The sequence below is a fragment of the Heterodontus francisci genome, chromosome 1 (assembly GCF_036365525.1).
Source record: "Heterodontus francisci isolate sHetFra1 chromosome 1, sHetFra1.hap1, whole genome shotgun sequence".
Classification (NCBI taxonomy): Eukaryota; Metazoa; Chordata; class Chondrichthyes; order Heterodontiformes; family Heterodontidae; genus Heterodontus; species Heterodontus francisci.
The window spans coordinates 266,989,859-267,004,806 of NC_090371.1; the positions used below are offsets into that span (position 1 = coordinate 266,989,859).

The 14,948-nt window shown below is 42.8% G+C and overlaps 1 protein-coding gene across 1 annotated transcript in view; it reads left to right on the forward strand.

Annotated features, from left to right (window-relative positions):
* LOC137376194 (janus kinase and microtubule-interacting protein 1-like) overlaps positions 1-14,948 on the forward strand; it is a 398,950-nt gene that overhangs the window by 329,065 nt on the left and 54,937 nt on the right. The window contains exons 15-17 of the mRNA XM_068044290.1: positions 1,946-1,999; positions 3,781-3,846; positions 13,662-13,730. Coding sequence (XP_067900391.1) covers positions 1,946-1,999; positions 3,781-3,846; positions 13,662-13,730 — 189 coding nt within the window. The remainder of the gene's footprint in view (positions 1-1,945; positions 2,000-3,780; positions 3,847-13,661; positions 13,731-14,948) is intronic.

The window sequence follows — 14,948 nt, forward strand, 5'->3', positions numbered from 1 at the left end:
TTCACCACATTCCCTTGATCAATCTTCTCTGTTACTTCATCAAAAAATTCAATTAGATTAGTCAAGCATGATTGGCATTTTACAAATCCATGCTGGCTATCCTTAACTAACTCGAACCTCTCTAAGTGTCCATTGATATTTTCCCTGATTATTGTTTCTAAAACCTTACCCACCACTGATGTTAAACTCACTGGCCTGTAGTTGCTAAGACTGTCTTTAAACCCTTTCTTGAATAAGGGTGTCACATTTCCCACTCTCTAATCCTCTGGCACCTCCCTGTATCCAGGGAAGATTCGAAGATTATAGCAAGCCCTTCCGCTATCTCCATCCCTACTTCTTTTAGCAACCTGGATGCAAGCCATCCGGACCAGGTGACTTAGCATCGCCAACCTTTTTAGTATCTCCTCCCTCTAAATTTTTATTCTCCATTGCCTTTACTCTCTCTACTTCTACTGATATTTTATCAGCCTCCATTTCCTCAGTGGACACTGATACAAAGTACACATCAAGTATATTTGCCTTGCCCTACACCTCTAAGCATATATTACTCTGTCTGTCCCTATTAGGCTCCACTTCTCCTCTTACTATTCACTTACTATTTACATGCCGGTAGAAGATATTTGGGTCCCCTTTTAAGTTGACTCCATTCTATTTTCATATTCTCGCTTAGTCAGTCTTATTTTCCTCTTCACCTGCTCTCTTAACTTATTGTATATGGCCTGGTTCTTACTAGATGAAGTGCTTATGAAGCACCTTGATACATTTTACCACGTTAAAGGTGCTGTATAAATGCGAGTTGTTGTTGATTCTATGCTGCTATTTTGCAGAAAGGAGGTCACACCAGCTGAGAACTGGCATGCGTTCTTTTGAAACCTTTGGAATGGCCCAAACCTTAACCAGACTTCTCTCTGGAGACTAAAGGTGTCTGAGAGACATCTCAATTCTTGCTAGGTTTAGCTGTGCTGGTATGAGGTGACAGATCTGCCTGATCCACTGAGTATTTCCAGCATTTTCTGTTTTTATTTCATGTTTGCAGCATCTGCGGTATTTTGCCTTTGTATGAGGTGACCAATGTTCATTTCTTCTTGTATGTATGACTTACCAATAAAAGAAGTCCTTTCAGTGAAACCTGTAGCTGGAAACATGGTGGAATAAAATATATACCTCTTTTGATCCAGAAGGCTGTCAGTGAAAAGGAACTAAGTGCCCCTTCTGAAAGAAGCACCACTCATATATTGTAACAAAAAAACCCAAAAACTTTAAAGAAAGCTTAGCTAATCAGGCTAAAGTGGGCATTACTAGGGGTGATGATGCACTCCAGTCCCCTCCTGGTGCCCACCTGTTGGGGAAAGCCTGAAGCGTACCGATGGACACTGTATGCTCCCTCCCCAGGGACAACCAGGTGTAGGTGTAGTCACGGAAGAGAGCTAGGCAGTTAGGGCCGAATGATCCCCTTGACCGCCCACTGCCTGGACCTGTTGATGGCCACCTTGGCCAGGCCCAGGAACAGTCCCATGATAAGTCCTCCAATCTGCCCACTCCCCTCCTCAGCGGGTGGCCAAAGATCAGGAGCATGGGACTGAAGTGCAGCTAGAAATTGAGGAGAAGCCCCTCAAATAATGGAAGAGGGGCTGCAATCTCTCTCACTCTATATAGATGTGAGATACACACTTCTCCAGGTTGTAGAATTTACAGGCCGTCCGGGAGTCCATGAATCAACTTAACATTCTATTGCATGGGACGGCTGCGTGCAACACCCTCCGTGCCAAATCCCTGATGGAATAAAATATTTATCCAAGAAAAGCAATTAACATTAATTACTCAACATCACCATTTAGTGGAGTTAGTAACTTCTTTTTATGGTTTTTCATTGATCCTTTCATTTGATCTTCTGACCATTGCATTGATTTAGTTCTTTGATAATGACATGAATCCTTTCTTTCAGGATGTGGTTATTCCTGACCTAATGAAGAAACTTGATATCCTGGGAGATAATGGGGTAAGGCTAATTCAAACAATTGTAGTCAGCATGGCTCATTCAAATCATCTCAATTCAAGGTTTCACATTGTTAGCACCTTTCATTCTGTAGTGCTCCCTCAGCTGTTTAATCTGAGATAGTGAGTGTGTAATTCTATCATCTTTGAAACATTCTGGGGTAATTCTCAAAGTGGGGGGGGGGTGTGGGGGGGGGGGGTGCGATGTTCCACTTGGAATAGAACATGTTTTAACCTTTTGACATCGCATGTCAGTACCAAGTGTCGCACAACAAGATCAAAACAAAACTCCCTCTACTTTGCCCCAACTTTGAGCTTCCATTTTCCTCCTCGTCAGATGATTTTTTTTTTCTGTATTCCACACCAGTCACTCTCAAAGTTTCTGCAAAAAGGGCTACTTCACTTCTGGGCAGTCTTGAGTTAAGGATCAGCACCCACTGGGAACCAGATTGAGGCAGTCTCATTGTTTCACTGGGCCCATAGGAGCTGATGGAGCCTTCCATTCCATTATTGGCTTGGGCTGGATTTGAATCCAGCTGTCAGAGGTGGAAGTAACTATCTTCACCATCTGTTTATTTATATTACAGAGAGTACTTTCACTTTTACATTTGGCTTGTTAAAAGTGATTATAGTATGCACCTTGTTAAGTAACTGTTTTTGTGGTGCCTATACCAACTGCTATGAATAATAAAACAACAAGCACTTTCATTTCATTGTAATGAGAAACCAAAATGTTTAGATTGCGCTCAAATTTCTTTTCCTATCCATGTGAAATAAGCTTCTTATAAGAACATTAGAGGAAGGAGGAAATTACGAAATGCTCTGTATCCACTGCAAATGTATCAAGTTTAAATGCCATGTAGGATGTTGCTGTTTGGTAGCAGCACTATTAATTGTGTAAGCTAAACTTTCAAGTGATTGTATCATGGAGGTGTGAACCTTTCTTCTGCTGTGAGAGATTTGGTATACATGTGAGAAAGAGAGATAGTGCCTTCAACGCTATGGTGAATTTTTTTTTCTCCGATGTTCTAGTTGTCAACAACAAAGTCCACATATGTGTCCTTTTTTAAAAACAAAGTTTTGTATCGTGAAATGTTTTTACATGTACACTTAGTGTAGCAATCTATCTCCTACTTTTACTTTTTTCTCCTTCCCCATCATCTTCACATCATTCTTAGCCTCAGACATGCCGTGAAATAAATGTTGCCTGCGCCAATATTACCGGCAGTAATTAAGAAGCAGTTATTGGTAGCACAGAGTGCCTTCAGAAGAGACGCTAAACCCTCTCAGCTGGACGTAAAAGATCCCGTGGCACTATTACGCAGAAGAGTAGGGCAGTTCTCCTTGGTGTCCTGGCCACCATTCATTTATCCCTCAACCAACGTCACAAAAAACTGGTCATCATCTCATTGCTGTTTATGGGACCTGGCTGTGTGAAAATTAGCTGGCATGTTTCCGACATTACAACAGTGACTACACTTCAAAGATATTGAATTGGGTGTAAAGTACGTTGGGACGTCCTGAGGTCAGGAAAGGTGCTATATAAATACAAAGTCTGCCTTTCCTTTGAAGTAGAATTAGAACTCGCCGGGTTTGAATATGTAAGCATGTGCAATATATATTTTAACTCAAGTTACGTAGAGTTTATGTTAATCTGAGGTGAAGCTGTGAGAAGCATCAGATTGGTTCATCTTGCTTTCTCCCCCTAACAAGTGATGTATTTTGGATGGTCTATGCTGTACCGTTAAACTCAGTTTCAATATTTTGTGCATCTTTGTATTTCAGAACCTAAGAAATGAAGAGCAGGTTGCAGTAATTCAAGCTCGTACTGTGCTTTCACTCTGTGAGAAGGTACACTCCCAAATCATGATTGTTCTGTGAAGCAGGAAGCGCATTCATCTCCTAAGTCTGTACCATTTCTGTTAGTCTGCTTACTGAAATAAAGTATGACCAAAACAGGTTGATCATTCTTCATACTCATCGCCAATGTCAATAGAGTGCCATTTTGGTGGTGGGTTTTTATGTAAACTGCCCCGAGTGACAGTGATATATTCTACCACTACTAGTCTTGCTTGCCAATTCCCATTTCTCCCTCTGAACAGACGGCTGAAGTTTCCCACCTTCTGTGACCCATGGCATTTATCCATTGTTTTCACACATGGATGCTGATGGCTCTCTGTATTCCCAAACGGTGCAAAAGACCATGTACTACAAAAACCGTGCACACCTTTTGTGGGGTATACTACATGGCAATTCACATTCTGTCTCTGCATTAACTGCTCAGTTTCATTGTTCTAACAGTGATTGGGCCTTTGGATTTATCTGCTGCATGTTATTGATGGACTCTCATCAACTGTTAGGCCTGGATTTTATGCTGGTGACGGGGGTCTTGATTTCCGGCGAGAACGCCGAGAACTCTGCGTCGCCTCTTTTCCAGAAGGCCTGCTGAATCTAGTGCCAATAAGGCATGTAAGTGGACAGTGGAGGGCCTTCCACAGGATCAAGGACCCCGTCGCCAGAAGTCCCGCCCTCAGAGAGCTGCCAGCCAGTTGGAGGTTAGCAGTTTTTTCACTGAGCATTGCTAGCACACAAATGGCGGATGCTGGCAGTGGAGCATATACCGGAGGCCCAAGAACAGCGCTGGACACAGGCCACAGGTAGGTCAGGGTGGGAGGGATCCTGCAGGATGGCGGTCGCAGGGAAGGGTGGTGTAGGGGGATTCGCTAGCAAGGACAGGGGGGTTGGCTGTCAGCCCTTCCCAACGCCTGTTCCCTCATTCAATAAGTGCCTATTAACAAGGGCCTCCCCTCCCCCACCCCGAAGCCGGGAAGCAGCCTGCATGGTTTTTCTTGCCGGGCTTGCTGTGCAACGGCAGGGCCGCCCGCCACACGGCTAATTGCTGCGGTGGTGGATGAGGCCCTTAATTGAGGATTAATTGCCCAGTTAATGGCCTCAAATGGTGGCAGGGTGGGAAAGCTGTTCACGGGCCTTCCTGCCCCTGGATTAAACTTTGGCGGTGGTGGGAAGGTGGCGGGAACCGCCTCCCCCCACCACCACCGCCACCATCCCACCTGAATTTATGCTCTCCCAGCCTCCAAACCCGCCATGGACGAGAGCATAAAATTCATCCCTTAGGTTCTGGATCAGTGATGGAAGCCAAGATCTTTAGTTAAACAAATTAGTTACCAAGGAGCCAATTGTAGAATTTGTCATCTCTCCAAAAAACATGTGATGGTGTGGATCAGCTGAGGAAGAGAGTCATGGGTTGATTCTGGGAAGTTGCAATAAACATGCATGATAAATAGGTTGTGTATTCCACAAAACCTGCATTTTTATTGAGTCAGTTTTTGCTATCTTCATCTATTTTATCATTATGGCCTGAATTTTATCAGCGCGCGCGCTCCACAGCGGCACGCTTTCAACTCGCCCGCCTTCCAGCATGGAAGTGCCGCCGAGGAGCTCCCGCAATATTTATGTACGGGGTCTCATTTAAAATGGTGGGGGTGGAGCAGCCGCCCCCAATAAAGCCGAGGGGGTGGCCTCCAATCCCCGGCAATGTTGTCCGGCACCAGTGTGCAGGCGCCGCCACCATTTATAAAGAGCTGCGAGCCCTTAAGAAAAATTTTAATTTTTAAAGCAATATTGTCAAGGGTTATTTAATAAAAATTAAATACATAATTGAGGTCCTTTCCCATCCCCCCAATGTCTTTTTACGGGACATTAGCAGAAAAAGAAACTTTATTACCAACCCACATTTTCCCCCCAACCTCTTTACATTTGCCCTTCAACCCCTTCCCACCATCCCCACAACCAATCAAAATTGCTTTCCCTGCTGCTCCACCCCTCCCGCCCTAAGGAGTTCCGAAGGCACGTGAAGGCCAAACGGAGGCCGTAAAATCGGTGTGGGACAGCCACCGCCTGCAGGTAAGTTCATTTGAATATCTTTGATGCTAATTTACATATGGAGATGAAGGGCCCTCCGTCAGACAGTGGGGGTGGGGGAGGGAGCCGCACTGAGGTCCCCCCGCTGCCAGTAATATGCGGCGGACCCTCCTCAACGTCACAGGTCAAGGCGGCCTTTCGCCGCAGAATTCTACCAGCCCCTGCGCCATGACCTGTGGCGCGAGGGACCAGTAAAAGTCATCCCTATGTGTCTGCTCATATAGCTGTACATGGATACCATTGCAGTTGAGAACAATTGCTGCTGGATGGCTAGGTGTTGCTCCTCAACCTTAAGGAAATGTAATAATCTGAAAGGCTTCATTAGCAGTCCATCAGTAACTTCACATGATACCAATATGATCACTTGTAGGTCCCTTGACTCCTTCACTGCTCCAGTAGCACATCATTGCATGACTGCTGTTATCTATACTGCTTCAACAGCTACAACTTATATATATACAGTGCCTTTATCTCAGTAAAATGCTCAAAGGTGCTTCACAGGAGTCTTATCAAACAAAATTTGACACTGAGCCAATTAGAGATGTAGATGACTAAACTCTTGGTCAGAGGTAGGTTTAAGGAGCCTCTGTAAGGAGGAGAGAGAGGTAGAGATGCAGAGAAACTTAGGGAGAGAAGTCTGGAGCTTTGGGCCTAGGCAGCTAAAAGCATGGTTGCCAATGGTGAACTGATGAAAATTGAGGATGCGTAAGAGGCCAGAATTGGAGAATCAGAGATCTTGGAGTGCTGTAGGGCTAGAGGTGGCTACAGAGATAAGAGAGACTAGTCCACGGAGAGATTTGAAAATGAGGAAGAGAATTTTAATATTGAGACATTGCCAGACCAGGATCCAAGGCAGGTAAGCAAGCACAGGGACGATTGGTGAACAGGACTTGGTGCAAGTTAGGATACTGGCAGCATAATGTGGGAAGCCAGGCATGAGAGCATTGGAATAGTCGAATCTACAGATAACAAAGGCAGGGATGCGGGTTTCAGCTGCATATTATCAGGGATGGGTAATGTTATGGAGGTGAAAATAGGTGGTCTTGGTGATGGAAAGCTCTGCTTGGCCAAATAAGATGCCAAGATTGCAAACGGTCTAGTTCAGCCTCAGACAATGGTTGGGAGAGGGGTTGAGTCCTTTAACCCTTCCATCTATGTTGGCTTTTAAACAAATGCATAACTTCCATTCTGAGTGATGTTAGAAGACTAAGATAAAATGCCCAGCAAAGCAAGGTAGGAAACTGAGGATTAACCGTTCAATTTCTTTGTGACATCCTGTTGATTAAATCTCCTTTTCTCCTGTGCAGTACGGTAGCTTTGCCATGAAGCTGACCATTTATTTTTCTTACTGTGCAGTTAAATCTTTCCCCAAATAAAAGCCTCTGACTTTACCCAAAGGTGAATCCTCAACCTCTGAGGAAAGTAAGTTGACATCAGTACATCATTCATGCATTAACCTGTTATATAATGAAGCTCGGTGAGATGGGACTCTGTATAAAAGGCACATTTCAAATGTCCCATATTTACTACTAACTGAAGCTTCTCGTAATGAATAAGATGGAGCCATGATCATCAGGAACACGTTAGAAGAGGATCTTGCTACATTCACAGAGCAATAACCTGATTAGGATGCTGCTGTCTAGTAAACATTGCTGGGATAATGATGGAAGTTATCAACTATATTCATTTTCGTGGGCTTTCATTTTATCAAGCCACACTAGTATTACCTTGCAGAATGTTTGCTGCGGAAATAAATTCCTGGAATTATAACAAATACATTTGATTTTCAGTAGAATTCAGTCACCATAAAATGTGCTGGTCGTGTTCTCAGGATTTCTAGTCATTAAAAACTTTACAATGTTGTTATAAATCAGCTGGATCAGATACATTGTGTAAAATATCCGCCAGGAACCAGGTATGCATGGGTAACAGCCAGCTCAAGTATAGCGACGAACAAACACAAAATACGTGCTGGATGCTGGAAATTTGAAATAATAACAAGATGTGGGAAACAATCAGCAGGTCAGGCAACAAAACAGTTTTGATGAAGGGTAAATGACCTGAAACGTTAACTCTGTTTCTCTGCCCGTTTATGCTGCCTAACCCGATGAGTGTTTCCAGCATTTTCTCTTATTATTTAAATAGAATGAAGGAGTCATTTCCCAAATGAATTTTCACCAAGCAGATATGCTTTGATTTTACAACATGCCTTAGAAATATCAATACAGTGTTTCATGTTCATTGATTTTCTGTAAAGCTTTGTCATGTCCTCTCAGCACATTTTTCCACTGGGTTGGTATTTATAGGAAAAAGCTTTGGTATATGCCGTCCTTTGCTACATCAAAGTATTGCTTTGTTAAAGTAAAAGCAAAATACTGCGGATGCTGGAAATCTAAAATAAAAACAGAAAGTGCTGGAAAAACTCAGCAGGTCTGGCAGCATCTGTGGAGAGAGAAGCAGAGTTAATGTTTCAGGTCAGTTCTGAAGAAGGGTCATTGATCTGAAATGTTAACTGTGCTTCTCTCTCCACAGATGTTGCTTTGTTAAAGGACTGATTGTGACTTCCAGCAATTTCAACCCCTCCTCCACCCCCCACAAATTGCAATATAATTTCTGCCTTAATCCTGATGCAACTGATGCAACTTCTGCCTTAATCCTGCACCACACATAATGCAGTATTTGTGGAGATTAAGCACTAATAGTAACAGACTCTGGTACAGTTGGGGCAAACACGAAGTCAGTCAATGGAATTTGAGTGCATCCTTTTGGATGGAGGCTTTTCAATTATGTGTGTGTTTTTTTCCCCCAAGTTTATTTTTCAAGGGAATTCAAGAGAAATGACATCTATATGACATAACATCTTTACCCAGAGAGTAGTTGGAATAGTGGAGCTTGCTACCACAAGTAGTTGAGGTGAATAGCAGAGGTGACTTTAAGGGAAGTGTGTTAAGTATGCGAGGGAGAAAGGAATACAATAATATTTTGATGGGGTTAGATGAAGGGGGTTGGGAGGAAGCTCGTGCAGAGCATACACACGGGTAAGAGGCCGTTGGGCTGAATTGTCTGTTTTAGTGCTGTAAGTACCTTACAATCTGTGGTGTCATAAGGTTAGTATCCCAATGATGTTGAAAAGTAACTGAAAGCAGTGAAACAGCCCCTTTCAGTTGGTAGACTTTTACAGGAGACAATGTATCAAATGCCATGCAGATATTTGAATGTGAATAGCACTCTTGCACTCTATGTTCACAGTAGTGAGAGTGGGTAATGCAGCTTAATTACCCACCCATCTGTATAACAACAATATTAACAAGTCTCACCGTAGATTTATCTTATAGTACTGTAAGGTAAATGAGGAAACAGCGAAGCCTCTGGAAGTGCTGAGTGATTCTTGTCAGTGCCCTTGGGGATACAGCTGCTACTGCAGTAATGCAAACACTGTGCCAGTCAACAATTTATTTCTGGTCACAAGCAGGCTGCATGCTTGATCCTGCTGTACAGCCCTGTGGCTTTGGATATGCTGACTTGGATGGTCTTTCTGCCATTACTGGGAAGGAACCAGAAAATAAAGTCACTTTAGAAAATAAAGTCACTGGGTTACATGAACATGATGGATTTTACAGTGCTGGGAGTCTCAGTTATTTCTCAATGTAATGGGAATGCAACCCTACCCACTTTCCTTCCACCCTGCAGATGCCAGTAACTCTCCAAAGCCAAATCACTGTCCTCACAGCCATTAAAAGGCACATCATTTGAATCCTGAAAAATTGTCAGTCGGCCTAAAACTCAGTGAATGAGTCCATAGCAAAACACAGCTTCAGTCACTGCTGTAGAGGGATTCTTAGCATCACTGTTCTTATTCTAAAAGAAGAAGGAAAACAAAGAATTCTTATTATTTTAACATCCTTTTGTTTAGTTCTGAATCTGTTGATTTTTTAAAAACCTACTCTTCCCCATCTCATCTCCAGAAGGCACTGACTGAATTGTAAGTCCATGCATGACCCCCAGAACCTCACATGCTATCTTTGTGAGTCGACATATTTAATGCTCCTGGGACTGTGGGGCTAAGGGGTGGTGTCACAGCCCACCCAGAACCTATTCACACATGCCAGCTATGGGTAGCACTCTTGCCTCTGAGTCAGAAGTTGTGGGTTTAAGCCCCACTCCAGAGGTTTAAGCACGTAATCCAGATCAACACTTCAGTGCAGTACTGAGGGAGTGCTGCACTGCTAGTGGTGCTGTCAGTCAGATGAAACATTAACAGAGGCCCCATCTGCCCTTTCAGGTGGATACAAAACATCCCTTAGCACTATTCAAAGAATAGAAGGGGAGTTTTCCCTGGTGTCCTAGCTAATATTTATTGTTCACCCAACATCACTGAAACAGACGATCTGGTCATGATCCCAGTGCTATTTCTGGGACTGTGCTGTGCACAATTAGGCTGCCATGTTTCCAACATTACAACAGTGATGACACTTCAAAAGTACTTCATTGGCTGTCAACTGTGGTTGTGAAAGGCGCTATATAAATGGAATCTCTTCTTTCTAATTTTCCAGTAGTAATCAGGGGTGAGGGCTGATATTTTCCTCCCTCTCGTGACCACTGGGACACTGAGGCTAGGCATAATGGTCCACTGCTACTATAGCTGAGACCACCTCACTCATCACAGACCAGAGACTAAATGTACACCTTCCTGATCTATTTAGCTTGTACAAAATCTCTTGGTGAATTTTCCCAGTGAACTTTATTAAGGAGTCTCATGTCCCCAATGGAGAGAACTGGCTTGGAGAGTTCGTAGGCCTCCATTGCCTTGTCCAAGTAGCCACTGTCATATGTGTGAGCTAAACAATGAACATTGGTAGGCTTTGGGGAGCCTGGTCCTATTCACTCCTAATACTCTACAGCAGAGGTCACTGATAGAAGGGATGAAAATTCTTCTTTAAAGAGGAGAACAGGAGAATGCCAACTTCCTTCATTAATGAAATTACAGGAATGTGTAGCTTTGCAATTTGAGGGAATGCAATTTTGTTGGTGATTATGAAAAAAAAACAGAAAATCACTCATTTGTTTCTTGTTAAAAGGACAATTGGGAATGGAAGTTTTATATTTTAATTGCGCTTCTTCCCACAGTCTGTTTCAATATCTGTGGTAAGCCACATCTCCCCCACGGCATGATCAATGAGAAACAAGGGGGAAAAATAAGAGGAAAGGAGCCAGAGTGGTGCACCGACTTGTCATGGCCCCAAAGCATCTTCCTGGTTTGGGTCTCGTTACAAATGCAGGGCAGGCTCCTTGCCAGAACCCCATCATAAAAGTAATCCCACCACTGCCGGGGGACAGAACACGCAGAAGAAGAGGAGGCCATTTAAAGGTGGCGGGCTTGCAGGGGTGGGGTGCGGAAGAACACTGAAGACCAGATTTCTTTTTAGGCCTCGCACTTGGTAAGTGGATCATTCCTGAGGGGCTGGTGAAGTATCCGCTACTGGAACTTTTCCCTCCAAAAGGGGCATCTGTGGCCTTTAGCAGTTGCCTCAGAGTCCTGGTAGTCCTTGAGATTAGTGGTGGAAGAAATCGGAGAAATCAGGTCGTCAATTTGTGACCAGTTTTTCCAGCCAGAGTAGGAGCAAGAATATAAAAGTTGAGATGCAATGCAGTGCTAGGCCTTAGCAGTCCGTTTCCCTACTATTTCTGCTGCTTTAGTGCCTAACTTGGAGTGGTATAGCAGAAGAAAATCTAGGTCAAGGAGATAATTCTAAAGAGAGGTTCAGACTGCTTCATAATTGATTTCTAAGAAGTGGTCATGATTAAGCCTAGCCTTCAAATTGGAGAACCATTCCAATCTGTGATGCACTTAGTGCCATTTTGCTGCCACACATGAAGAAACATTAAGGCAAGATGGAGTTTACAAATAATCTAAAATTGGATCTTCCTGTTAAAAGTTCACATTTTAATTGCTGACATCTGGGAGATTCTCAATGCAATGTGAGGGTAGCCTGACAATGCTATTATACTGTGCAAGTGCATTTACTGTCATCCATGGAAGCAAATGGAAAATAATATCCAATTCTTCTGGACACCAAATAAAAATTGCGCAATCTGAAAGCTTAGATTGAGATAATTTGGTCTGGTTGCCGAGGTGATAAAGTACCTATTCTGTGCGTTCAGCTGTTTTCTCATATTGACAAGTCAACATCACAATATATAAGCCCCGGCTAGAAATAGGGCTGATTGGAGCTGAGGCAAGTGGAAAACCTGACCTCAGCAACGTGAGGCCCAGCCTATTTTAATTCCCAAGCCTCACTTCCGTGCTTCCCAGTCTGTTGCTCACCCAAATCCAGTGGAAAGCAATAAGTGGCTGTTCGGGAAGCCGCCAGCAAAGATCCAAGAAATGCTCCCTGACGCTCGGGTAAATCAGTGGTAGGGGATTCAGGGGGGCTTCATGATTGGGAAGGGGAGCAGCCTGAAGCAGGGAAGGCAATGCTATCTATGGGTCCCAGATGAGCACTCCAGCTTCTGGCCCAACAAAGGAAATTAGAAAATAATATAAAAACCTTTTTAGGCCCCTTCTGACCCTAACTCATCCTCCTACTAGCTTCACCTGGTGCAATTTCCACAAGGATTTCACCACTTGGGCCACTGGTTAATATAGCAGTTGGGCCCCAATGACATCATTGGAGTCTTATCCGTATATTTAAAGAAGGACCCGTCCTGTTTCTAACAATTGTCTTTGCTGCTTGCTCAGAAGAGTAGGTTAAAACTGAAGACTGCAGAAAGGGAGCAGGACAAAGATGGGTAAATCTCCTGGGGGGATTTTAAATGCCCGTCCACCTGCTTTCTGCTAGATAGGGTTACAATTTCCTTGATCAAATTGACTTGCTGTCAGTGTTTACTTTTTGACTGCCTATTTAAAGGTCATAGACTTCATGAAAACACTTTTTTTTATCACCAACCTATTTATCAGTTGTAAACAAATACATGGGGTGATGCCTTTATTGTGCATTAGTGCAGTAATGTGTCACATCGGTGTCGTCTCATTGTTACAAATTATGTCAGCTTCACATGAAGTATCATGGTGATGGCTGGGTGGGGGGTGTGAAATTCCTGAGTTATCTCAACCCCATAGATTATAAATTCTACTGGACATTTTCTGTGAAGATCATGCCATTCGAAGGACTACAAACCATTTTTCTCTATATATAAGTTTTTTAAAAAGTATTATGTGATGGGCTGTGTTAAGTATTTCCAATTTGTTGCAGAGGACTTTATACTTTGAAATCAAAATAATCACAAGCTATAAGCAAAATAAAGGGCTCGTGCCTAGAACAGGTCTTGTACTTTTGAGTTAACTGTTAGGGTCTGAAGTTCTGTTAATGGATGATAAATACCTGGTAGTTCAATGCAATAGGGTGAACAGGCGTTGGGTGTTAATTAGTTAATTGTACTCAAATGTGTATATATAAAGAAGAGCCAGCTTACACTGGCTGTGGGTTGTTAGGAGTGGTGAAGTAAGTTTTGTGGCAAATAATAAACAGTCTGTAACTAAGCTTCCTAGTCTCAGTGTCTTCACTAATAGGTTTGGAAGTTCAATAACATTAACTTCCTGTTAAAGTGCAGATATTGCCTCTGTCACCTGATTCCAATTTCCTTGACCTTCTAGCTAATTATCATTATAAATGCCAACTGTGTACTGACTCACCTCTTTTGATGTGCTTTCTTGAAAAATATAGTGGCTGAAACAAATTGAAGGCACAGAGGCTGCTCTTCATCAGAAGATGTTGGATGTGGAGAATGAGAAGGTACCTTTACACATGTTACCATAGTGTGAGATGATAATGGGAATCTATTGGAAGATGGGGGGGGCTGGGGAATGCAAGAGATTTGGAACTTGTTAAATAAGTTTAATAAAGCAACTTTATTAACTGATGTACACAAAAAGCTGGATAGTGTTATATGTCATTGCATTTTGAAAGGTGAATTCATTTCATTGCCATGTTTTAATAGTATTCTTGGTCTTCAACTATGCAATGCATAGTCAGCTGTAATGGAAAACACAGAAGTTAGAAAATTCACAAGCACTTTTCAATATGTGTATTATATAAGTAATAAGTTTAGTTGCATGTGGTGAGGGATTCAGCCAATAAAATCACCATGTATTGTGACACTAAGCCATGCAAATGATAAAAAATCCACAGTCTGTGCTGGGTTTGCTAATCACTGAATCACAGGCTTCAGAAGAAAGGGGAAGAAATGGAATAAACATTAGGATTTTTTAAAAGAACACTAATAATTGCAAATGTTTAGGTACTGAAGTTACACACCAGTTTTGGCTGTGTTTCCATGTAAAATTGGGGCATTTACCTTGTAGAAGCCATTGTCTGATTTTTGATCCCAAAATCACACTCCTGTCTTTAGTTTCCAAACAGAATTTTGCCTTTCTTATGATCCACCTGATTAATCCACAAGCCACATCATTATAATATGTGCTAATGAGGATTCCTGGCACTGCAGCCTTGAATTTCTTGCTTTTACACTCACACTGTACAAAGAGTAAGTTAGAATGAGAGATATAGGTGTAAGAGTTGCCAGGATCAGCTGAGACAGGCAGAAGTGAAGAGATTCTGAGGTGGAGGAGTTGGAGTTGTGATTGCTGCAGCTGGGCATGAGCAGTTTGTTTCTAGCATTGTGGCCTGCACACAATGGAGTGCATGAGGAGCAGCACAGGATGGGGCAGAATGGGTGTTAGGCAGCATTTAAAGAACAGAGCCCACCTCCCCTGCCAACATTTTGCAGGAATGCAGGTCATATGCATTTATATTACGCCTTTAACATAATAAAACCTCCTAAGGTACTTCATAGCATCATCAAACCAAATTTGACACTGAGCTGCATAAAGAGATATTGGGACAGATGACCAAAAGCTTGGTCAAAGAGTTAGGTTTTAAGGAGCATCTTGAAGAAGGATTGAGAAATGGAGAGGTTTAGGGAAGGAATTCCAGAGCTTTGGGCCCAACCAA